Here is a 27084-nt window from a genome sequence, read left to right as displayed (position 1 = left end):
TTATTTTACCTGGCGGTTCTCACGAAATCATGAGAAGAGACTAACAAGGACAGAGGCCACATAAAAAAATTGTTTTAATGCACATTATGGCGCGTACCATTTGTCAGAACTGGCTGGCCGGTCCGGGCAATTTTTTTTTTACGCCCACTTCAAGATGGCCGCCACTTACGGTCGTCGACTAGTAACTAGTACCGGTTACCCTGCTATGCACTCCGGTTAGCCTACTATGCACTCTGGTTAGCCTACTATTCACTTCGGTTAGCCTACTATGCACTTCGGTTAGCCTACTATGCACTTCGGTTAGTCTACTATGCACTTTGGTTAGCCTGTTTACGGTTAGCTATCGATATTTGTAAGGGAAACACGATATACAGTTAAAATTTACGGTGGCGTAGCGGTATCACACTCGCTCTTCAGGCAGACGACCCCGGGGCACATTATATCGAACATTTTCCTTTTTTCTCTTTCATAAAATTCGAAAAAAAACTAAGTGTCTAAAGTGGGCGTAAAAAAAAAAAATTGTCCGGTGGTTTTGAATTTAAAATGGGCCTTTTCACGAGATTTTCCCACAAATCCACCATATCGATGTATAATATTTATATATTGACTGATTTGACAGGACAAAAAAAAAACCGGATATACCGGTCTAGCCGGCCAGTTTTGACTAATGAAAAGCGCCCTTACTCGACAACAAAAGCAATGGAGTTTTTTTGGGACTGAAGATCGAAGAAAAAATCTACATAACAAGTATTTTCTTAATAAGTTTGCAGAAAAAACCTTACCTCTTTCAGTTGGTCTAATATCATTTACGTTCTGATAAACTAGATTGGCTGTGCTTGAGGCAGAGTTAGTTGAAACACTGTTCATGTCTTCAAGTTGTAATGGAGTCCTCCTGCTGTTGCTTTTGTTTTCTGACCTCTTCCTCCTAATGATCACAAAACAGCGTTAAAGAAACTGTCATAACCGCTAAAAACAGTTAGGAACATTTTAATAACACTACAAATACAAAAGAAGGCACGGATGGCCAAAAGTGAAAATGATTTTAACGGATTGCGAAATCGGTTTTTGAAATACTGTTGGGCTGAAGAGTTTTCGAAGTTAATCTCGTAAGCTTGTAACTTTGAATTATAACGCCAAAATATATTTTAAAAAAATTAACTCAGCCGTGACACAGTCCCTTAAAATACTGTATATGAAAAAATGGTTTGGACAGCTTTTGCTGATGATAACTCTATAAATTCATTTTAACTCCAGGCCATGGTTTTTCAAAGGTTGGATAACAGGAGCCGCCAGATAAATCACTATCCACTGTATTATCTTGCCAGTAAATAAGGTAGTATGTTTTGCCAACACTTATCCACTGGATAGTGATTTATCCGTTGGATAGAGTTAACCACCCTTTGAACAACTGGGTCCAGGAAGCTCTTGAGCTAAAAACATCTCCTAAAGGTCCTGCGCAAAGATCCTGAAAACTTAAAACCAAAGCCAAAATTATTACTTTTATGTATGCTTAATGCCCTGCGCACTAGAACAGTATGCAATCATTCAGTACTTTAATGTGTCTTATACCCCATTTACGCTAGCGAAGCATGTTTAGTTAAACCAGGTTTAACAAAGTGAAAATCAGCAACAGAAAACTGGGAGACTGGATTTCCATTGGGTTTAATTAAGGTGCAATTCGTGCTTTCAATGTGCTAAATTTGAAGTCAACAAACATCAGTTATCAACTTCTATGAAAAGAACAATTTTGCAACAATTTTAACAGCTTTTAAACGTGTTTTAGCTTTGTGGTGAATGGGGTATGATGAGACTTAACTCGATCCATTATGGATCATTTTTAGTTCCTTTCATATTCATTACAATCTTACTAAGACACGCCAATGGTTATTAACATACCTCCGATACAAAAACACCGCAACGAGAATTACTGGGATAACCAGTATTAACAGGACCACAGGAACAGCAATCGTCACGGCACTGACAGAATCACTGCCCTTGGTTTTGTCTGTTTCTCCAGCACCTTTATTACAAATAAAAACTTTTGAGCAATGTTAATTACCATGTTATTAATTACCACTACGTTTCAGTTGTGCAATAACAGCTAGCCTCTTGCACAGGCCATCACCCTGCTAAGGGAAGTCTAGGAACAAGGAAAGGGAGGTAAACGAGAAAGACTAGGAACTCAAGCGCGTCCACGGCCTCCTGCAGGGTGTCCTGCGAGGAGAGAAGAAAGTGGGAGCTGCCAACTCCTCATTTTTCTGGCGCGCCTTAGGCACTGTTTACACGGACACGGTTTAATTTGTAACCGCATCGCTTTCGATGCGGTTACGCCTTTCGTTTACATGGCGCCGATCGAGACCACTACTGAAACCGAGTCGTTTTGAAAACGCTGTCAAAAGTGGAGCGTTTTCAAAACGATACGGTTTCGCTGGACGTGTAAACGGTCAAAAACGACGAAACCGCATCGATTTGAAAACGGCAATGTATTTTGGCACGAATTGGCTGGCTCACGAAGGGTAAACATGGTGAAACACGCATAGAGAGCAGCGTTTGCTTATACAATCACATTCGAAAACAGTCGGAAAATGGTTAAATAGGTTCCGTGTAAACACTTCGAAACCGTGTCGTTTTCGATGCGGTTTCGAGGTCATGAAACCGTGTTGATTGATAACCGTGTCCGTGTAAACGTAGCCTTAGTCCCTAGTCTTTCTCGTTCACCTCCCTGTCGTTAGTGCAAGTCTTCCTTCAGCAGCGGAGTTGCCTGCCGAGGAGGCTTAATAACAAAAGGTTACTTTTAAAATAGGAATCGCCCTATGGACTTAACTTGTAAACGAAAGGATCGTTGCTATTACTATTTCAAATTATTGCTCTTGAAAGTAATATAACTTGAGGCGCCCTTAAGATTAATGTTGAGGTTTTGACCTATGCATCATGATGAACTACATATCTTGCCTTCGTTGAATGACAGTTTGGCAACTTTGCTGACTTCTCCATTTAATACCACCTGTTAAAAGAACACAGAAGTTGACAAACGTTCAGCACCCTTTAAAAATATGAATTAAAAAGACTTCAAGGCTTTGAGTGCTACGTCATTGCCGTAAGAATCCTGCAGTTTACTTGACAGGCTGTTGCCAATGAAAAATTATTATATTATTAAAGCAGCTCCATATGCAGTGATTTGCGGTTTGATGTCCGTTAAAAACAACGACACAACAGGAAAGTCAAGTCATAGCGCACGCAGGAAATTTGGAGAGCACAAAAGAAGCCTAAGAGCACTTTAGCTTCTTGAGTGCTCTCCAAACTTTCCAAGTGCACCATAACTTGATAGAGCACAGCTAAAACCATAAACCAATTGTTTTATATCTTTGCCGAGAAAAACAATTCTCGTTTGGGAGAAAAAATTCTGGCGAAGCGATTTGCTCACGCTACCAGCGTGCACTATAAGGTTATGTTGCACGCTTACATATATACTTCATTTGATTGTGTAGCACTGTTAGCTATGTTAAAATGCCGTTTAATACATTAGATTTGGATATTTTATTCATTTCACTTACGTCCTTGTCATGGGTGACGGCCCTTTGGTAAACAACATACTTTTCTCCTTTCTCGAGTCCTTTATTTTCATAAGCTCCATACTTTTTGTCATCGCCAATAGTAAATTCCCACGATTCTTTACGCACTGGATTATTTTCTATCTCAGCAGCAAGGTAGAAATTCAAGTTGTCTTTGTTGGCGTTATTTTTCAGTTTGGAATCGTAATCATCTGGAAGCTCTTCAACTCCACCAGTAACTTTTAAAACTATAACTTGATAAGCACTGAAATGAAGGAAATATGAGCTGTTTGCTGAATGATAAAAAATCTATCTCTTGAGTGTTAATAACTGTTTAAAAAACATTACAGTGAGATGTTTTGGGGATAACCTCTTCATCAGTGTCAGTGTTTCCACTTGAAATATGGTAATTGTGTTAAACTTTGGTTTTGGTTAGAGACTTAATTTTGTGGCTGTTCACCCAAACAGTTAATCTCCGTCCATAGTTAAATGAGTATGTGGGGCGGCTGTGGGGGAGTGTGTGATATGCAACAAAGACATAAATGTGTGACAGTGAATAAAGACAAGGCGTAATTGTGTTAAACTTTGATCTTGATTAGAGACTTAATTTGTGGCTGTTCACCCAAACAGTTAATCTCCGAGTATGTGGGGCGGCTGTGGGGGAGTGTGTGATATGCAACAAAGACATAAATGTGTGACAGTGAATAAAGGCAAGGCGTAATTGTGTTAAACTTTGGTTTTGGTTAGAGACTTAATTTTGTGGCTGTTCACCCAAACAGTTAATCTCCATCCATAGTTAAATGAGTATGTGGGGCGGCTGTGGGGGAGTGTGTGATATGTCAACAAAAACATAAATGTGTGACAGTGAATAAAGACAGTGAATGAAACAGGATTGACCTAAAAGCCTACTTTAATGACCACCCAAAGGTGAGCAGCGATTTAAACATTTTAGATCATCCTTGACCTCCTCGGTTGGATATTTGGTTATCTGACACCCAGTGGATCATAACGAGGCCAGTGCACTTAAAAAAAATCATCATCTGCTTGTCTTACATTGCTAAATGAGCGTAGACAATCGCTTCAGAAAAATCATTTTCGTTTAGTAACTTGCTTGTCGCTTTTATTCATGCAGTTCTAAACTTTCAGTATATTATTCATCATCAAAGACCACATAATAAAAGTTTCAATTTTGGCAAAGAATACCAAAAGTAAACCAGCTTCATTTTTTTGCAACTTAATTTACACTAAGCAGGTAGCAATTGACTGAAACAAAAATGTTCTACAATCTAATGACAAAGATTAAACGATCATCACCTTATTGGACCATTTCTTTGTTCTGCAGGCCACAGACGAATTCCTGCACTTGAACTGACAACATTTTTATCCATCAGCGAAAGAACAACTGGAGCAATCGGGGCTAGCAGGAAAAGGAAAAAAAAATCATGATAATCATAACAAATATCAAAAAGACACTTCTTACACGAGAAGTGTTTGACAGACCTGGTCTTAAACTTGAATAAACGCATCAAAGCATTATTGTTTAAAAGAATGATGTTGAACAGTTGTACGAAACCAGCGAAGCCACCTGGTTAGCCTCCTGCTAGTTGGGGTTTTTAACAAGGTTGTGTTCGATTTGCAACATTGCAACAGTGCTAAATACATCGACACTTAAATAAAGTTATTTATTTATTTTTGTTTTATTTTTTGGCACTGAAAGGGTTAAATAATTCTTTATCGAAACCTCTTTTGCTCACCTTCCATCTCTGTTTTCACGCTATTTGGCAAACGTACAGGAGCTCCGTCCCCACAGACAGAGTTTCCAACAATCTCAAACTTGTAAATCGAACCTGGCATCAAGCCCTTCACTGTATATTTCGTGGATTTATCTGCTTGTGTAAAACCCTCGTGTGTGAAACTTTGATTGTAAGGTTTTGTTCCGGAATACTTCACCTACATGGAACAAACATATATATGACACCTGAAAACCTGGAACAATATTTGTCTTATTTCGACAAGTTGAGTGCAAACGGACGCTGTCCGTGCAAAAGTATTCATCTAGGAATTTTTGCTTTATGCAAATTTAAAAACTCTTTAACGACTTTGCATTTTTAATATTATCAAGTTAGTCTTGTGAATGGAGTCAAGATGATGCCGAAACGTCGACTGATAACTATTATTTCTTTTTTCAAAGTTAAATCTACAGCCACAAAATATAGCAACGCTGACAATAACACCAACAACAACAGCAAAGAACTTGAATCTAAAGTTAACAATTTTAACTATAAAGAAGGCAAAATAAAATCGGTAAAGAAAACTGTACCACTTTTTTGAGGTACCGCATTACTTTTTAAAATATGAAATTATTTCGGCCATTGGCCACACCAAGAAAAGAGATAAGTTATTCTAATCATCTTACTGTGTAGCTGAGTCCTTCCTTTGTAGTAAGATTTGGTTCTTTCCATTCCAACGTAACTTGTGTTGTTCCAGACTTTGTTGCTTTTAAATCCCAGGGTAATCCCGGCTCTTTGGTGAAAGAATGTAACACATAATTATTACATTGTAAACAAAAAACGTTAACCGATGTTTAAATTGTCTAATTGTAAACAAGAAGCTCGGAAAAAGTTTATAACTAGGCGGTTGAGTCCAGTCATATTTCAAATCAAACTCATTTCCAGATATATGAAATGTTGTACACCAGAGCTTCTTTTGAAACAGTGGTAAAAGGCATCTCGTTTATGGATCTTTATACTCACTTAATATTATGGAAAATTCTACAGGTTGGCTATAAGGACCAGGGCCCGCTTTTGTGTGAGCACGAACAGACAATTGGTAACGTGAACAAAGCTCCAACTTATACAAGACAACAAATGTTGCTTTTGTATTAACAGTTCTGCTGTCCATGGGAGATCTTTTTCGACGTTTTGCTCTGGACATCAACTCTTCCTTGACATCGTACAGGATAACTTCGCCATAACTCTTCTTCCTTGTCAGGGATGCCCATGAAATGTTAAAGGTGGTCTCACTGACGTTAGTAATTGTAACATTTTCTGGAGCAACACTGGGTTCTGAAAAAGAAAATATAAATGATAAAATCATTAACAATGTTTTAGTTAATATTTCAACTTAAATCCGTACGACACATGAGTTAAAAATAAGACAGGTAAATGTGTCTTATTTTCGCTTTTTATGTAATGTTTAAAAGATAAGCTGCAGTGTTTTATCAAGTTTAAAACACGAGGTGCAGCCGAGTGTTTAAGACTTGATAAAACACGAACTGCGTATTTATTGAACGGCTTCAAAATCTTCTGATGTAGATCAACACATTCCTGTACTAATATTTTGATTTGGGGTTATTTTGGCCGAGAGATTAATTGGACGTAAAGTTTAGCCGTGTCTTTATCAGATATAAAGACACTCATTAAACATTAATTTCTTTTGTATTTTCTTTATGAATTATTAATGAATTTTTGAATACTCCTTTGTTGTTTTTCTATGTTAGAAAACTATTATTTTGAGGTTTACTTCAATTTGAAAGGAATCAGAAAAAATGACTTAATATACCGTGACTTGCGCTGAGTTGTAAATAATGTTATGTACATATTTTTAATTAGATGTTTTATTTTTTTAATTGCATTGATAATATTCTTGATCTTTCGTACAAGTATCACATTAAGGTTTTTAATATTATTCTCGTGGAGAGTAATCTTAATATGGAAATGAAGCTTCCCCAAATTGCTTCTCCCGCCAAGTAACCCCAACCCCCTTTTTTGTACATTTTATAATAAGTATTACACGACAAAGCAGTATTTAACATTAAGAAAGCTCACAATGCGTAAGACGTTCTCGACTTTGATATTTTGTTTAACTCCTAGCTCAATAATGCCGGTGAAGAACGTTTAAAAAATTTTAAGCTGAACTTACTATATTCTGGAATTGTTACAGTCAGAGAAGCATTTGGTCCAGGTTTGATCGTCACAGCTTGGACATGGAACTGATAGGTGACTCCACCCAACACATCAACTGAATAGCTAAATGAATCTCTTCCGAAGGTCTCTTTCCGTACTTCTCCTTCATTGCTGTAAAACACAGCGAAACTCCTGATTTTTCCATTCGCTTCTGCAGGCTCACTCCAAGTCAGGTTTATCCTTGGACCATGTGATTTACTTGGTATTATATGGGTGTGATTGAGGAAAGGAGCACTGGGTGCTAATGGAATAAACACAGCAATAAGTTAAAACGGCATAATTAAGTTACATGTATCTTTAAGCTGTGTTCACACTAGGCCGAAACATGATAAGTGTGATCACGAATGAATCATGTTTTGTTATGAAAAGTGTACACATCAGTCAGTGCATTGCGCGAATCATGGTTGAAACACGATTATTCTGAACATGAATGAATTGTCTTTTAAACAGCGAAAATTTCTCCGGAAAGGTTCTTGGTGTCAATATGTGGTGTTTGTTATGAAATACAACCATCACGGAAATGGTAAAATTGTTCTTGTTTTATTGTTTCGAGGTTGTTCGTTGACTTGGTCGTTCTTTGTTTTACCTCATTTACTATCCCCATGTGGGCCAGTTGAAAATCGTGGTACAATCATTTGCATTTTAGCACTAAAAAGTAGCACGGCATCACAAAATTCTGCGTTGTTATACCTACACGACGATGACGAAATTTTCGGATAAACACACTGCTTATCCCTTTATAATAAGTGATTCCACGGCATGGAAGTCGTAATTGCCATAGCTTCCATTTCGCGGGAAAAGATTGCCTGTTGCATCATGACCCATCATCGTCCAAAAACCGCTGACTACATCGTGGATTGAGCGCTTTGCAAGTTGTGAGATCGTCACAACTCGGTCCCAGACCTCGTTTCTATCCCCCCCCCCCCCCCTGGTGTTTACAACTGACACCTAATGTGAACAATTCATAAACAAGCATGTTTAGGTGAAACATGTTTATTCTAAACATGTTTCGGGTTTAATGTGAACACAGCTTTAAAAAATATAAATACCCTGCACTTATTATATGGAGAATAAAACAACCGTGAAGTGCCAAAATCGGCAATACAATGAATGCGTAGTTTAGTTTACATTTAGCACGGCTTTCCACGTTATCATGCACACCAAACGTATTCTGGTAATGGTTTGAATCCAGGAGTACCAGAAGTTCGCATAGGGTGATCGTATGGTGATCCTGTTTCTTACCATCTTCCGTCGTTCTTACAACCGCCACAGAACTCTTTGGTCCATCACCAACAGAAGTGAAGGCCAATAATTGAAATTCATATCCGGTGTATTTTTTTAGTCCTGTGACATCTCTTGTTCTTGTCGCTTCATTGTTAATTGGTAGCATAGTTGGCAACTCTGCAGAGCCATTTATTTTGTAGAAAAGTTTAAATCCTGCGATGATTACATGACTGAAGTCTTCTGGTGGTAACTGCCATGATACGGTAACACTGGTAGAACTGCTTACAGTCACAGTGAAGTTACTGGGAGGTTTTGAAGGAACTAAAATTGAGGTATTTAATTCTCAAACTTAAAACAGGAATTATAACCACAACCTTAAAGTGGATGGAAAAGCCGATCTTGATTAGCATGGATTCTTAAGATTTATAATCTCAATTCTCTCCTCAGTTTAACTGCAGTTGAGAAGATATTAAAAACACTCAAAACAGGATCTCGTCACATTCCCAAAAAAACCTCGAATTTCATTAAAATACTCAGGTGCATGTCGTGTTTTCCACTCTTTTCTCGGTGTTCCTAAAATGTAATGAAAAACTGTCTCTCGTGTTTGATATATTCATCATGAAGAACATAAGTTCTTCAGAACGTGTATACACACATCTGGAAGTTTTTGCAGTCACACCGAATCAACTAGAAGCGTATGAAGGAACTTAAACTGAGATAATTACTAATTACATAATGGCTTCGTATTGTATATTTGTTTAAAGACATGTTGCTTGTAAGCGTTTTAGAAAGTCATCTTTTACATCTTACCATCTTCAAATGTTGTCACAAGCTGAACAGAGCTTGTCGGTCCATTACCATAAGAAAAAGCTAACACTTGGAATTCATATTCTGTGTATTTACGCAGTCCAGTGACATCTCTTGTTAAGGTTGAATTATTTTCAATGGTTAAAATAGTTAGTGAATCTGCAGCAGAGCTCTTTCTTCTGTACAAAAGTTTGAATCCTGTGATAATTCCATGTCTTGAGCCCACTGGTGGTAACTGCCAGGAAGCATTAACACTTGTGGAAGACAGTGGAGACACGGCAAAGCCAATAGGGGCTTGGCTCGGAGCTTAAAAGTAATGAAATTAATGATCGAATTAACAGCTTTGTTTAATATAAAGTACATGTATGTTCGAAAGATGCGTGCTAAGTTTTACATGTTGGTATATACAGGATATTTTTTACCAGGTTGTGCGACCAGTCAAAAAAAAAGCCAATAAGGCTGAAAAATATTGATTTACATAATAGCATTGATATGAAAGTTAACATGGCCTGTTCCAGGCGTTCAGTTGGTTGGGGAGCAGCGTGATAAATGGGATTAGCACGAAGACCGGCTCCCCTACTAACCAAATACCTGTAACAGGCTAAAGTTCACAGTGATAGGAAGCAAAATACCTGCAGGTTTAAGTATTCCAAACACTTCTACTCTCAGAGCTTTACGAGTTGAGTAAGTCGTTGGCTGAAATCGAATATATCGTGCTCTTGCTTTTTCTTTAAGATTGTGTTTTACTATGTCATTTCTTCCAGAATTACCATTGAAGACCTGTAATATAAAATTAACAAGTTGAAAATATTAATATAGCTATTTTGTATCAACCTTTTTTCACCAGCTGCATAAAACGTATGCAGTGTTTTTCAAAGTTACAATTCATGGGCAAATGTGGAGGGGAGGTATTACTTAGTAACAATATTTACACCTGCCAAGTGAAAGTCACAGTCAAACTCACAATAGCCTAAATGTCACTGTCTCCTATATTTTTGTACAAGTCACACTTTTTAATGAAGAGTGTGCATGGCTAACAGTCACAGCCACGCCCACAACCACAGTCAGTCTTACACGATTACAGTCATGTGCAGCAACAGTCAAAGTCACAGTAACACACAAAATTCCAGGCAAAATCTGATGCACAATCATGATCACACTCACATTCAAACTTGTCTGATAGATTGGCATTTATTTGACTCCGGCAATTTATTTGAGCCCAGTGTTTATTAGGCAAGCTGAGCTTTAATTTGTTATTTTGACCAACATACCATCTTTTGTATCTTGCCATTTGCCCTATAGCTATTATACTTCAAACTAATTCTGTGTTTGTTTTTTTTTTCACCTCAACCTTTGAGACCTGGCATTTAATTAAGATCATATGGTATAAAGCCATAGTCAAGTACTTAACACTGTAGTCACTCTTTCCTATTTTGCAACGGCCATAGTGCATGTACTGTAATGGTATAGTACAGTTGTAATAATGATGATGATGATGATGATGATGATGATGATGATGATGATGATGATGATGATGATGATGATGATTTTAATGATACTATTGGTACAGCAGTCCTAGTCATTGTTGTAATGGTCACTGCCACCACTGCTATTGTCATCATTTGCCACACTCGGAGAGGACTTAGAACGAACATGGACACTTACAGTGCAGTGTAAGGTGGCGTGAGACAATCAAACTCATGAAAATGATTTGAAATTATAGTAACTACTACTGCAAAGAAGTAGAAAAATTATTTTGTTATTTTTTTTCTGTATCTGTAATGTCTGAACACCAGACAGGTCCACGATGCAGGGGGATTCTCGACAAGAAAACACACACACGTTTTCAAGCCGCCATCTTCCTTTCTTGCAATACTCACAATGCCTTAGGGCTGGGCCTACACAGGCAAACCAGTTACAAACACACTACAGTATCGAATCAAACCTACCTTATCAATGCCGTTTTCTTGGTATGTGACCCAGTCAACATTGTTAAGTGATAAAAGTAACTTGTACTTTGTAGTCCAGTGATCAGCACTTGACTTTCCTTGAGTAACTACAGCACAAATAAAGTACTCATATTTCAGGTTGATCTGAAGGAAGTCACTAGCATCATTATTACTGTAAGGTGACCATGCACCAACACCATTCAGTCGTCCTTTGGAAGCATCATTACCACCACTTGATGATGAGGCTGAGAAACTGTTATCTGGAAATGCATCACTGCTGGATACACCAATGGCCTGCATTTGGCATGCTGAAACAGATACATAAAATAAATATATAATTTATTTAAGTCTGATTACAAATGGTTAAACCCAAAACAAAATACATGTATGATACTACTATGAAAGGTATAAAAATAATCATCAAAATAATAAAACAATAATCAAAGCGATCACAGAACACCATGCATGGCTAATTGAAAATTGATTTATCTTGATCAAAAATTGAATTGAATAAGGTGACTTCATTCGTTTTTTGTGTGCTTGCCTACATAATCGGGCGATAGATAGCAAATCAGATGGGAACGTATATTTAACAATAACCCTGCTCAATCTTGTGGAATATGTAAACGGCGATTATAAATCACAACAGACTGAAAGACTCAGACACAACTGCCCGGCTAAAACTGAGATTTGCCGGTTCTTGGCAAAACACACTCCAGAGATCATATTTAAGTAAAAATCAACTGAGATCTGTTTAAAAAAGATTTTACAAAAGCAATTCAGTATACTGAGACTCACGAGACATTTTAAACAAAAGAAGTGAGAAAAGTTTGCAGTATCAAGTCAGCGTTGTCGAAACAAAGCCTGTGCTTTTTTGCTTCCAGGCCAAAAAAAATTAAATATTTGAAACAGTTAGCCAGCTCCAGTTGTTCGATAGTAGTTACAAATAGATAATCATTTTTCTCGTAGTAACTAATACAAGGACTTGACTTTTTCCACCGAGAAAAAGTTACTACTCAAATAGATACCACTAGACACTAATCTCATCCTTTCCTTTTGTTTACATTAATTCACTAATTAGCATTAATTGTAAGATGTTTTCTCACGGCTATAAAAGCACCCTAGAGTAATGCACCCTAATGTACTTTAAGGTTAAAAGCTCTTTTCAGGAACATCCAAGATAATTTCACATACACCTACTCAAGCCCAAAGACGGACGGTTTATAAATAAAAAGTTTTCCTGCAACCGCAAAAAAGACAACATTTGCAAAATCAAATTCAAGCAGGATTAGCTTATAAATTCTTAGGGACTGCGACATTAAAGTGATTTATGTCAATTAAATTACCTCTTCTTTCAGAATACACCTCAACTTCACAGATTGTAAGTGCGTCAAACCAAACAAGTAAACTTCTGATTGTCACATATCTTCCATACAAAGGGGGACGGCAGAAGAAGGATAAACCTTTTCCACTAGGAACTCCGTAAGTCCCTCCACACTTAGGGTCGTTCACACCCCCACTACTGTTTGTTGAACCTATCGCAAAAAAGAGAACTGGTATTAAAAGAGAATGACCTCATGCATGAAACGTGTGGTTCCAGAAAATATCCGTACTCCCCCCACAGAAGGGACTGGAAATTCCAGGGAGGGGGGGTCTTAAAGACCCAAAAATTTAAAGCAATGTGTGTAGCTAACTTGGAATTTCCGGTAGAGGGGGGTCATAGGACAAATCCCTTCTGTGGGGGTGTATGGATATTTTCTGGAACCACACAATATATTTTATATGCCTTTTTATTGTCAGCAATTCAGTCAGTGTTGCAAGTTTATTTGAGGGTCTTTGAGTAACTTGTGACAAAACATTGTATGAAACTAGTCGGAAACAGGCACCTTGTGGGTCTGTTTAATAAACCATTACATCATCATCATTAGTTGACTAAACAATGAAACCATAAGAAACATTTACAGTCAATGCGCTTCACGCATGAACGTTCGGCAACGTAAGGTTCCAATATTCACGTGAACATACTATTAATAAATTTGATTGACATGCTTTCACCACCAGATAAGAAAGATAAGATCACGTTTCAAATAATTCAATCATTCTGTTGAAGATTTCGTGCTGAATTACCACTGAAAATGGCGGAAATTCTTGTAAAAATAAAGATGGAGACCAACGGCAACGCTCTTGCGTTTGTTGAGCGATCACAACCTTATCTAAGCAAAACGCCCAAATAAATTAGACTCGAGACCGTTTCCGAAGTAGGAGAATTGTTGCCTCAAAATTTTAAGTCTGTTCGAATGGCAATTCCAGTAAGCACTATCCAAGAATAGAAACTACATCTTCAAAAGTGCGTAGTGGAAGAAGAGGCCGGGACAGCATTTAATTTGTCAAATCAAACTTGTGCACAATAGCTTGGAAAAGAACGATTCTAAGGAAACTCAAAGTTCCAGCAGTAAGTCCGTCTCACTTTTAATATCCCGCCATCGGCGGTAACAGTCAATAATTTGTTCCAGCATGAAAAAACCGTACACAGCCAAAGAAAATTGAAATATATATATATATATATATATATATATATATATATATATATATATATATATATATATATATATATATATATATATATATATATATCATCTGTAGTAATGTCAGAAGTCTTATTTTCAATTTTAGCACAAGTTTATAAATATTTTAAATTTGAAGTACAATTGTTCAAATGAAGGTTAGAAGAATCACTTCATTAACTGAAAATGAAATCGGTGAATGAAATATTTTATAAATGTTTGAAGTTGTGCGTTCATGCGTGAAGCGCGTTGACTGTAGAGGAAAAAATATTTTTGTGTTATCAAAGTTTTAGAACCATCAGTCTATACATGTTTAATAAAAAAGTTTGTGAGATCTGAATGCAATCTTGTAATCATGATATTTACAATGTACCATGAAAGGGGCGTGTTTAAAACACGAAATGACGAAATGGCGAAATGATACTGAAGATAAAAGCCAAAGTTATACGATATTACCGTTGTACTGGAATTTTCATATGTTGCCGAATTCATCCTTGTAGATAAGTCCCGAAAAATAAAAGAAACTGCAATCACAATTCTCCGTCACGTAGACCCGTCACGAACCTAACACGAACCTATGGGTAATTTGGATTCCAGTCTCTCCCTGTTAACAGGGCGCTGTTTGATACGCCTAGGACATTCTTGATCGAGATGTCGGCATTTCGTTTAGACATAGGAAGAAAGTGATTTGTTTATCTCGTATTTGCCACCAAGTCTCGGCTATGAAGTAATGCTTTGAACTCCAACATTCAAATGAAATGGATTAACAAAACCAAACCTACTTTGCGATAAAGTTCATACACGATATCAGTGGCAAACGTTCTTTGCAAAGAAACGGAGTAACGTTCGATGTCAAAATCAGTCCTTCGATACAATGTAAGCTCTGTAGTGCAGTGCAGATACCCCGACGATTCCAATCAATGAGTATCAATAATCAATAAAATCAATAGTTATCAATAATAATCAATTGATTGATATTGATTGATATTGATAATCAATTAAAATCAAAGCCACAATGTTGAGTGATTTTCGATTTTCATTGATTTTCATTGATTGCCATTGATTGTCATTGATTTCTATTGAAAACTTAAATCAGTTTTATTTTTATTTTTTTTTTAATAAATCTCACGGACGAGGACAGAGACCCAATTTTATTTCTGATATCCGATTACTGAAGTAAAGTACCACAGAAACAACAGTAATAATTAACAGTAACTTTTTATTATATTCATTTCTTTGCTGTATCATCCTATTGACATGTATTGACAACTATTTCAAACATGCATTTCCTGCAATTTAGTCGGTGTGTTCGTTTATATGACATTAACAATAGCATTACTCGAACTAGACTTCAATGTGGTTTCGTTTTCTCAATTCTAGATAGATCAGTGCAATCAAACAGAAACAATTTAACAATTTAATAAAATTTAACAATTTAATAAAATCGACTACACAAGAAATAGAAATCTTCACAGACATGGCGCCGATGATGTGTTTCAGTGTGTTTGCAAACGCGCCGGGAAACGCATTGAATTAAGCAAATGCCTTTGTAGCCGGGTTTTTACTGTTGCACAATCAGCTATTGATTATCAATTAAAAACAATGAAAATCAATGAAATTAAGACGGCTCGGTGAGTGATTTTCGATTTTTATTGATTATGTAAATTAATCAATATCAATCAATTGATTACTATTGATAATGATTAATATTGATTATATTGATTGAAATCAATGATTGATTTTCATTGATTGAAATCGTCGGGAGATACCGATAGGCAACTTGGCAAGTACTAAATGAAAAAAATATCCTGGTGTGCTGCGGCCTTTTCAGCAATACGTTTAATTTGGCATTGTGATAAGTGACAAGTATTCATTATATTCCTGGGCCAGAACATTGAAATGTTCCCTTGAAATAACTCAGTCTAGACCTGTAAACAGAACTACCTTGAAGTTCAAAAGGAAACCAAACTATATTATTTACGTGTATTTATCTTAACATTTTGCCATTTCGTTATTTCGCCATTTCGCCATTTCGCCATTTCGCCATTTCGTGTTTTAAACACGCCCCCCTACGTGTATTCATCTTAACATTTTGCCATTTCGTCATTTCGCCATTTCGCCATTTCGCCGTTTCGCCATTTCGCCATTTCGTGTTTTAAACACGCCCCCATGAAAGGCAATGTCACTAATGCTAATGAATTAACCTACCCACTCTGATCTCAAAGTTACTCAATCTGTATGACCAAGATCCATCTCCTCTGTTGACTATGTACACTTCAGAAACAGGCTCCACTTGTCCCAGGTCCACTCTCCACCAGGGTTGATTTGCCCCTTTTGTATGTGTACAGGATCCTGAGTGATAGTTTGTTTCGCTGTTTCCATCCACTGCTCGGCTGCTTACACCACCATGATTTGTACTTATCTGAGATGTTTGCTTGCCAAATGCCAGATTTTCTTAAATGGAATATGAAATAAACAGAATAATAAGTAAATTTTGGAGTTCTTTATCAAAGGATACTCAGGAAACACATGCATATATTTTCATGCTACTACGATGTGGGATAAGGTATTTTCCGTTTTGAGGGGTTGGGCTGAGCAATTACAAAAACTATTCTACACCCAAAATGGAGGGAACAAAATCTTCAATAATGAACCAAAGTAAAACAACTAAACTGATGTACTTTAAGCAAACCCTGCTACCATTGGGAACCCAAGTCTAGTTAAAGAAATCCTTGCAGAACCTTAAATGGTGTGAAAAATACTAATGCACAGGAAACACCTCTCTGCCACAACTATCAAATGAATATTATCGCTGTATGTAATTTTGATTTGTAACAATTATTTCTCATGGTCACACAGTTGCTAATACTTTGACCTGATGTTCACCTCCATTCAATAATTGTTTTCTGTACAATTAAAGGAGAAGTTCACTCCAGAATGGCCATTTATTTTCTTTACGCCAGTAAAAAGTTTATACAAAGATATGTTATTCACCAAAATTTTAGCCCCCAACGTGCGCTATAACCCTACGAAATCTTATCCAAAACTCGACAACTGGACGCCGCCATCTTGGAGCTGGTAATGTATGCGTGACGTCAATGAGCTCAGCCTGAAGTTTGGCGGGATAATTTAAATACTCGAAACTCCTTGTTTCTTCGAAGTGGCTTTTGTTTGACAAAATGCCTGTTTGTGCAGCTCCATTTTGCTCAAACAGAGCTCCAAGAAATACAAAAAACAAGGAGTTTCGACTATTAAAATTTCCCCGTCAACCTTCAGGCTGAGCTCTTTGACGTCACGCATACATTACCAGCTCCAAGATGGCGGCGTTCAGTTGTCGAGTTTTGGATAAGATTTCGTAGGGTTATAGCTAAAGTTGGAGGCTGAAATTTTGGTGAATAACATATCTTTGTGTAAACTTTTTATTGGCGCAAAGAAAATTAATGGCCATTCTGGAGTGAACTTCTCCTTTAAGAACCATCTCTTTCCACAAAAAAAATCACTAAGATGATAGCCATTATGACTTAATACCGTTTATTATGAAAAGCATGGATAAATAAGGATAGTCTGTGGAAACACAATGAGTGTATACAAATTAATTAAAGCTTAATGATACAAAGTATCATAGCCAAAATTCCTGTGTGTCGTAAAACTGATTTGCAATTAAGAAGACACAAGCAGCAACATTGATTTGATTTCGTGGAAATATAAGCCAAAAGAAAGCCGTGTCAATGATTTCCTGATTTTCAAAGAGCAATCACAAATTAATTTCCTGGGTGCCAATGGGCAATGAGCAATTGATTATCTGCAGCATTAAATGTCACTACTTTTATGTTGAGATACCTCGTGAATAAACTTCCACCTCACATAACTGGAGAAATTGTCTCTGTGTGGTCATTATGCCAAGGTATCTACCAGTCTTAAGTGGATCAGTGAAACACACAGCTGACGCTTTGAACTGAATAAAACTGTAGAGTCCTTTACATGCCGGGTTGTTTGCCACAGTTGAGTCACCACCTGCCATCATGTATGAAACAAACTTCCATAAATTAGACATACAGTTTGCATATACAAGGTGTTGGGAAGGTATTAACAATTTTACTCCTCTCTGCTCAAGTCCGGGTTCAAAATAAATGGTTGTCTGCTGACACATTATGTGCCACTGAGGCATATAAGTGGGTACCAGCAAACTATTTTAATAGTAGGCTGGGGTAACCCTGTGATGACTAGCATCCCATCCAGGGAGAAGTAGGGCTAGAGGTACATGTAATAATAATAATAACTTTATTTATCCTGGTAGACCGGTCAGTCAATCAAAGAGATTGACTGGTATCAATCGGTGACCAGTATAAAATTACAAGCATAAAATTTACAAAGCATAAAATTTAAAAGCATAAAAAATTACTAGCATAAAATTTACAATTACAAATCTAAAAAGTGTGAATTATATACAAAAATTAAAATTTAAATTGTACACATGTGATTTGCACTATCCATGTTCATTAGATGAGTGAATGTTTTGCCTTTAAATTGTGCAAGTGTTGCGAGCTCGCGAATCTGTCTTGGCAGTTTGTTCCAGGCACTCGTAGCCGAAAACCTAAAATAATGAGGTATGTCCACATTTGGTCTTAACTTGTGGTAGATCTAATAGTGTTGGATCTCTAAAAGATTGACAATGTCTGTGCGATCGTTTCATTAAGCAACCTGTCAACTGCTTAGGGCAGTTAATGTTGTTGATTATCTTGTAAACATATTGTAGCTTGATGAAAAGACGTCTACTGTGAAGTGATAATAGCTGTAATTTAGTGCGCATCTCCTGAGTACATGTCTTACGGTCAGCATGCAATATTATTCGCACTGCTTGGTTTTGCAGGCGCTCTAAACGTTGTGCCTTCTCTTTGCTGCATTCGCCCCATACAACACAACCATAGTCTAATAAAGGTAGCACAGTCTGCTTGTAGATCCTGGGCAAAATATCGCGGCTGAGAAAAGATGAAATTCTGTTGAGCAGTTTTAGTTTAGGGTAAACCCTAGATTATATATAGGCTACATGTTTGTTCCAGGTCAGACACTGATCGAGGTAAATTCCTAGGTACTTAAAGTAGTCCAACTGTTTCATTGGTTTTCCATTGAGGATAATCTGTAACGCTCGGGTGTTTTTAACAGCGTGCTTTGATCCAATCAACATAGTCTCTCATTTCTTATGATTACTGATTAAACCATTCTGATTCCACCATGCTGCAGTACTTTTTAGATCTCTGTTGACACGTTTTTCAGCTGCACTAGTCACTTTGGCCATCCCAATAAAATTTTTTCGTTTCCCATCGCCCCGTCTCTTGTGATGGTGGGTCGGTCGGTCAGGCAAAAAAAAAGAAAAAAGAATGAACACTTGAAGGGGTCTGGCTACAAAATCGAAAACGTGATATTTTCATTCGTTATTCCTTAATTAACCCATTGACTCCTAACCGGCCTAAACCGGCGGTAAAGGATCCGGGCATTTGTCCCGCTTGTGACATCATCACCTTTCACCCAGAAAGGCGAAATCTATGCTCAAATTGTGAAGCAGACCAATACCTTTCCAACGATACCTAAACCAGCGTGATTAGATCGATGGAGCTTGAAATATGCACCAAAACGCTTCACAATTTTAGGGGAAAAAACAGAAGAAAATTTCCCCTTTCCACCCTTTGCTTGTCCATGGAAAGTAGTTCTTGCCTTAGTTTGCGCTTTTGCAGAAATTCTTCTACTAGAAAGAAGCCTGGAAGAAGGCTCAACACTGCAGCAAAAAGAAAGGAAGAAGAGAAAAAGGAAAAGCGAAAAAAATATATAAAAACGAAAAGCCTAAAGTGGTAGGTTGGTTTATAATACATGTAATAAAGACTTTATTTAAAATGAGGGTAACACTAAATAGCAAAGCTAACAAACCTGTGGCCCTCCCTAAAAATTACACTAGAATATTATAAAAACACTATATACATTGAAAATTGAATACGAATATGCATAATAGTAAACGATATATGAAGCTAAAAAGTTAAAACTATACAATAAAATGATGTAAAAGCTGCTGCTCCGAAAACACCCGATCTCTGAGAGATTCTTTAAAGGGCTTCGGCTGTTCGATTCGCCTTTTTGAGATAGGAAGAGCATTCCAAAGGCGGGTGCGCCCGCCTTCTGTCTCCCTTCTGAATTTCGGGCAGCGCAAGTTAAAATAAGCGTAGCGAGTGCTTCTTTTGTTTGCTTGGCTATTTAACACAAGTTGGTCGCTTAAAAAGGTAGGGACGTTTCCATAGATCCGTTTGTGGACTAGCGCGCATTTGTTTATATTACATTGTTCGTGTACTGGGATCCATCCCAGTCTATTAAAAAGTTCCACAGATGATGCACGCGGTTCTGCAATGAGAATGACTCTGGCTGCGCGCTTCTGTAGTTTAAGAATTCTGTTTAGACATTCTTTGTTGCACACCGACCATACTATGCTACCATAATTTATAATAGGTTGTATTAAGGCGTTATAGTATTGTTTGCGTTGTGCTAACGGCAAAAACGATCTTATTTTTCTAAGAATTGCAATACGGGAGGCCACTTTTTTACATGTCTTTTCTACATGTTCGTTAAACGAAAGTTTGCTATCTATGTCAAGTCCAAGTAATGTTGCACTTGATACATTATCTAATGCTGTGGCGCCGTTTCCCGCCTTAACGCACAGTTCAACACCTGTCTTAGGAGCAAGGCGATTGCCAGTGATCAACAAGACCTTCGTCTTCTTCTTCGTCTTCTTTGATTTGTGCACATGCATGAACTAAAAAGTTGTTAAACGTGGTTCTGGTGAAAAACAAGCATGCACTTTGCGTTTCAAGAGTCGTTTTGAGTGATTTGGAGCTATTTTAGCTTATAATAGACCTTTAAAGGTTAAAAACACCTTAAAAAAGCATGTTTTTTTTTTCGGAAAATCTCCAGGAGTCAATGGGTTAAAGACAAGGACAACACATCATACCAATTCTTGTTAATAAAACAAGATCGTGCGCTTGTAAATTAAAGTACTTGCAATTGCTTGATACTTGCTTCTTTGACTAGCGCACCTGCTTCATGCTATGGAAACCGGGATAAGCTCCGGCCTGATGTGCCTCTAGGCTCTACACAGACTGTACCCACTAACTGCTTTACTAACATTAAAACAGATCGATTATACTTACCCAGTGTTATTTTGTAGTCCTTACTTCTTTGCTGTATGTCTGTGCGTGTAGAGAACCTGTTGACTATGTATATTTCAGAGACTGGCACATGATCTGAACCCAGATCCACTCTCCACCAGCTGGGGTTGTTCTGCTGTGTATGTGAACAGTGTCGGTTAGTCATTTCAGTATCAGGATTTCCATCCACTGCTCTTCCTGATTCAGCAGTCCCAATATTATCGTTGGTGACTGTTGAAGACTGATTTGTAGGCTTTCCAAGAGCAAGATTTTCTGTGTATGTAAACAAGACAACATTTAAATTCTTGCCTGTATTTTAATCCCATCATATCCTACCCATGGTGTTCATTAAAGCTATTAACAACGATCTGACCGCATCTGCATACAGCCGTCAGTGATGAATTGAAAGAGGATCAACCTCTGAGAAGTCCTCATGATCTGAATGTGAGTATAGTGCATTTTTTCCTGCTGCCAGAGTCCCATTTTTCAATATTTTAAGATGGAAATAAAAGGAGCTAGTCGCTGTTCTGATTTGTAACAAACATATTGAGTATGAGCAAGCATAACTTTCGCACATGATCATATTTATGTCATATGTCACATGTAACCACCCTGGGGCTCAACAGTCAACGCAAAATTTACAGCATGCGGAAAATGTCTATGTTGGCTCAGTTACCAATAAGCAGATAGTTCAAACAGGCAAACAGAATGCTGCGGTATAACCTGTTTAAAAACTCAGGTTAGTTTTATCCACAATTATGGATGATGACTAGATCATCATTAATTAGATCCATTGATTGGATCATTATCTATTCACAGTGTCCACAATCAGTACAATAATGCTAAATATTATACATCGACACTTAAATAAAGTGATTTATTTATTTTATCAAACATCATTCACTATTGGATAAGAACCTGTGAAAAACCTGTGAATTATCCTGTGAAAGAACCTGTGAACTACAAGTTTTCACAATTTTGTTTTCACAGGTTTTTTCACAGGTACTGAATTTTGTGATTTTTGGACAAAATTTAGCCAGTAGAAAGGCTTTTGCAATCACTATTAGATAAAAACCTGTGAAAAACCTGTGAAATAAAGCATGTGACACAAAAACACTCTTTTGTGTCACATGCTTTATTTTACAGGTTTTCGCAGGTTCTCATCTAATAGTGATTATGAGTCAGAGCAGAGTTTCTTCCATCTCAAAATAATGGAAAAGGAGACTTGGCTAGTGGGGAAAGGTTGCTTATTTTAGATGCAAGTACTTGTCAGATAAGTAGCAGTATGAAGATAGGCTAACCTACATGTAGGACTTAACTCAGTTGACCAGTGCTGGAATTATACTGTCGGTCATCGGACATTGTCCGATCAAATATGCCAAATGTTCAGACATGATGTCCGAGAACATACGAGACTGTGTCATGGAAAATGTAATGTGTTCGATTTGAAATGGGAAGTACAGATGTCGATCCCACAATTTTCTAATATGTCCATTCAAAATAAAAGTTTGGAAGGACACATGTCCTTTTATGTAAGAAAAATTATTTCCAGCACTGTTGACTACATGCAATTAAGTTACAGGTTCCAAGAGTATCCACCTTTTAAGATATGGAGCAGTATACATGTATTAATTTCAACCTGGAAAAATGTTTTAAAAATAAAACACTGACAGCTTTTAAAGAATTGTTGAATTATCTCATGAAGTTGATTTTTATTACAGTAACTACAAGTAATAATCACCTGGTTTTTGCTTCACTCCAAACACTTCTGCTCTCAAACACACACCACCATGACTTGTTTCAGGCAGAAATCGCAAATACCTTGCTAAAACACCTTCATAAAGAATGTGCATAACCTCTGAGTTTATGTCACTGTTTCCTTTAAGGGTCTAAAAATTGAAAAGAAAGCAGTGAAAGAATATTAACATTGCAATCAATAGAACATGCCTGTAACCTGGTGTGCATATTTAAATACATGTAGGGCGCATTCCATCAGTGGATGGTGTTGGGATGAATGGTTTGCATTTCGGAAAGTCAACACTTTACAGATTTTCTGGAAACTTTCCCAGGAATTTTTTGTGCCGTTTGCTCTTGTTCCGAAATTTCCAGAATTTTTGGTCGAAAGTGGGAAATGGAAAGTGCCCGTAGTCTGATGCAACCATGAGGGAAAGCTGTGAGAAACTAGTACGTACAATACATATATATGACATGTTATATGTACCTTAACTTGTCCAATTTCTGTATAATATTTCCAAGTTGACCCATCTGTAGATGACTGTAGTGTATAGTTTGTCACCCACTTATCAGCTTGAGAATTCCCTTGAGTGGACACAGCACAGATGATATGAAGTGTTTGTAGATCAATCTGTAGATATGAATTAGTGTCACTTGTTGCTGCACACCATGATGATCCTGATGCAAAGTTCAGTCGTCCATTCTTGGCTGGTGTGTTGGCATTTAGTTCAGATGAAGCAGTTATATTACTGTCTGGAATTGATCCACCTTCCATTCCAAGATCCAAATTAATACAGTCTCCTGCAGTAAGAAATACATTGTGAAATACTTTTGGTTCCTTGAAAGTGGATTGGACAGATTATGCCCCTACCCGGGGGCGGGGGGTACCCAAAAAAGTTTTGCATGGAAAGGCTCCGTCCCAAGGTCTTACCCCTTACCCTTTAATATACCAATTTGACAGAGATTGTACCCCTTTTGTATACTTTTTAATGAAAAAGGTACCCCTTTCAGGCGGAGCCTCCCCGTATAGGCTAGGGAGTACCCCCTGGGGTGCCCCTGAAATGCAAGCATTATGCTCCTTGGAGTCAACCTAAAAAACAAACTATTATTCTTGAAATTATGTCAGAACCCCTCTCCCTTTCTATCAGATAAAAATTAATTAAAAACAAAAATAAAAAAAATAGTAAACAATCAGGCAAACAAAATATTTAAGGAATGAATGGCGGAAGAGAGGAAAACACAGATGGATCGACTGACCGACTGGCCAGCAGACCATCCAGCAGGTGGGCAGGTAAGCAGGGAGGGAGGAAGGAAGGGAAGGGGAGGGGGGGGGGGGGGGAGAGAAGGAGGGAGGGAGGAAGGAAACAGGCCCAGGCTACAACCACTTCAGAATAAAGTTTATCGTGCTGTAATTCTAACCACAGCCTCTTTCTAATAACTGTTATTTTCAATATTTTCCGCAATATGAAAAACTGCTCAATATATAAAGACATAAAATATCATTGTTTTGCAGTAAAATGACACCATTATGCCGGCATATGCTTCAATGTCATACTTTAAGAAACATAGAAGTATGCTCCAAATAATAGCTTACAGGCAAACATTTTAAAATACGTGTGAACCCAACTTGTTACATAAGCTTAGGAAACTTCTCAGTTTCTTCTTTCTTTAAGTACGAGACAAAGACGACGTATGAATTAAAACAAAAGAAATAAAAGACAAGAAATATAATCCTAGGAATATCATAAACAAAGAAAAATTACAGAAGACAAGTTCCATTTCATTTTGTGAACTAAACTTACCATTTGATCCAAATTGTTTATAGCCGCCATTTCGTTTGATTTTCGGCGTTTTAAATATCACAGAGAGGGAGTAATTTGGTTAAAACGCACAACACACGAAACGTCTAGAAGTCCTACTAAGAAACTCAGTCACGACGGTCGCCATATCCTGGCTTAGTAGCCCTTCCTTGAAATGCTTTTAATTTTCCCGCGCAAAATTGGACGCGGCTGCCCGCGGCCGAAAAGCACCACACCGAGATGAAACCTGGGTACTACCAGGCTGGTTTTTAGTTGGTTGTGCTAGAATAAGTAGTCGAGATATTTTCATGGAACATGCAATGCTGAAGTTACACCGGAATCCTTGTTATGAATGAAACAAAAAAGAAAAATATATAGGTACACGAAAAACCAGCAAAGTCCACAAAACACTTTATACCAAATAAAGATCATTTTTCAAAAGAACTGTATTCAATTGATCTGACTCAGGGCATTTTGTTTTTTACTTTCTACCTGAATGTAGCGAAGCATAAAAACGAGAGAAAAAAAAACATCACTATTTGGTTATTCCTAACATTGCGTGCAACATTCACGAGCTTTTTCTTTCATAGAGGTTGTTTGTAAGGGAATCTGGCATATTATCAAACTGAAAACAATACACTGAAAAGAAACAAGCAAACCAGTTTACCTTATTTAATCTGGCTTGATATTATGGCCTTATTTTACAATATGATTTCCTTTGCTTTTTTATTGTCATGCGATTGTCTGTCGATTGGATTCCACTCAAAGCTTTACGCGAAATACCGATATCGTGCTGATCACGAAGCCGCATGAAATATTTAATTTGGCTGCAGTCCCATTTTCTCTATACACTCACGCAATGTTCAAAGCTCAGAAAAACAAGAACCTTCTTCGTACAATTGTACTTCTCGTGAATGAGTATGTCAGTTTCATAACTGAAACTGCATTACTTTTAGTTTTATTTGACAACGTACGACGTAAACAAACAACGCAATGCAATATCGCGAAAATTCCTCGCGTCGCTGTTTTTAGCCAATCAACTTGAGAGTTTCTCCGGCGGGCATAGCGATGTAGTCTTAAATTAGTTCTTTAATAACTCTACAGTCTACGTGCTAAATCTTGGTTCTGCTAATACCGTACGTTTTACTCGGATCAGTCATCGGTTATTAAGTTACGTGAAATTCAGTTCAAAAATATTTCTTCCTCTCGAGCAAAGATAAGTTGAAACACATACCGAGAGAGCTTCGACCACTACCACCGCATAAGCAATATAACTGCGTGAAAGCCACATTCAGATATATTGCATCATGCTCGTGCATAACAACGTGTATAAGCTTTAAAGGAACTACATAACACTGCTTAAGTTATGTTGTTATTGTTGGTTACAATGCTTAAAAATCACAGTAAAGTCTCTTTAGAAAGGTTACCGAAAGTGAAATGAACTGTATAGTGCGTGAGCAGTAAAGTTCTTATTTGGTACGACTGACTGCACTTTAGTGAAATAATGAAAGATCACTCGTGTCACGACTATATAAATAGAAACGCCACATTCCACTGCGATTTCAGTTAAAACTTTTTACTGACTTAGTACTTAGTTTAGCGATTGTTCTCTAGTGTGGACAATGTAAAGTTTTAATAAAGTTGATTCCATGTTAGAGACAAGAACAATTCCCACTGCGTGACATTGAGACAATTACGTAATTAAGGTACACTATTTATAGTCACAAGGAAAAGTTAGTCAAGTGTTATAAGACTATGCTTGATTTGCATAGTGGTACGACGAGTTAAAAAAATTACAGGAGATTAATTGTTATAAGGGAAAGTACACTTTCTGATAATTGCAGGGACTGCTAATTGAACACAAACACACAAATCCCATTCCGTTTTGCAAAATCATAACTTATAAAAAGTTACAGAGATTTTAGTAGTATCATTTAAAGCGTCGCAGGGAATGTGTTCATTATCATACTTGATAGTCTGAGCGGGCTTTAATCTGGTCCCGTCGTCGTTATAAATCGGTGTATGCCCGTTCATTAGTGACGCAGATGTGAAACCAAGCTGGAAGATGTGTTTCGTAAGAGAACCGAAGAAAAACGACGATCTGACGAAACTGTCGAAATCGCAACAACAGGAAGTAATTGCCATTAATACTTGAGAGATTAAATGTTGGAAAAAACGAGCAAAATTCTCAAAAGACCCGAGTATCTAAACTTAACTGACCTGTGCCAGGATTACATAAGGCTGTGATATAAAGAAACTTTAACTGAGGTTTTCTTAGCTGCGATGTTTCCTTTGATTTGGAAG

The 27084-nt window shown here is 37.3% G+C and overlaps 1 protein-coding gene across 4 annotated transcripts in view; it reads right to left on the bottom strand.

Annotated features, from left to right (window-relative positions):
- LOC144638089 (receptor-type tyrosine-protein phosphatase S-like) overlaps positions 1 to 27084 on the bottom strand; it is a 118296-nt gene that overhangs the window by 11865 nt on the left and 79347 nt on the right. For 2 of the 4 annotated variants that reach the window (XM_078497220.1, XM_078497219.1), the window contains exons 2-20: positions 23469 to 23782; positions 22989 to 23136; positions 21251 to 21520; positions 17901 to 18074; positions 16269 to 16514; positions 12843 to 13031; positions 11497 to 11804; positions 10180 to 10327; positions 9551 to 9853; positions 8759 to 9061; positions 7473 to 7757; positions 6305 to 6616; positions 5968 to 6074; positions 5306 to 5501; positions 4866 to 4968; positions 3555 to 3816; positions 2953 to 3004; positions 1897 to 2020; positions 783 to 925 (exon numbers count right to left, since the gene is read on the bottom strand). In XM_078497220.1, coding sequence (XP_078353346.1) covers positions 783 to 925; positions 1897 to 2020; positions 2953 to 3004; positions 3555 to 3816; positions 4866 to 4968; positions 5306 to 5501; positions 5968 to 6074; positions 6305 to 6616; positions 7473 to 7757; positions 8759 to 9061; positions 9551 to 9853; positions 10180 to 10327; positions 11497 to 11804; positions 12843 to 13031; positions 16269 to 16514; positions 17901 to 18074; positions 21251 to 21520; positions 22989 to 23136; positions 23469 to 23756 — 3961 coding nt within the window. In that variant the 5' untranslated portion in view covers positions 23757 to 23782. The remainder of the gene's footprint in view (positions 1 to 782; positions 926 to 1896; positions 2021 to 2952; positions 3005 to 3554; positions 3817 to 4865; positions 4969 to 5305; positions 5502 to 5967; positions 6075 to 6304; positions 6617 to 7472; positions 7758 to 8758; positions 9062 to 9550; positions 9854 to 10179; positions 10328 to 11496; positions 11805 to 12842; positions 13032 to 16268; positions 16515 to 17900; positions 18075 to 21250; positions 21521 to 22988; positions 23137 to 23468; positions 23783 to 27084) is intronic. The other 2 variants (XM_078497218.1, XM_078497217.1) reach the window with 2 other exon arrangements.

This window comes from Oculina patagonica, chromosome 14, assembly GCF_052425735.1.
Source record: "Oculina patagonica isolate OP01 chromosome 14, crgOcupat, whole genome shotgun sequence".
NCBI classification, from domain to species: Eukaryota; Metazoa; Cnidaria; class Anthozoa; order Scleractinia; family Oculinidae; genus Oculina; species Oculina patagonica.
The sequence above is the reverse complement of the archived record's forward strand: the minus strand, read 5'-3'. Positions and strand labels throughout refer to the sequence as shown.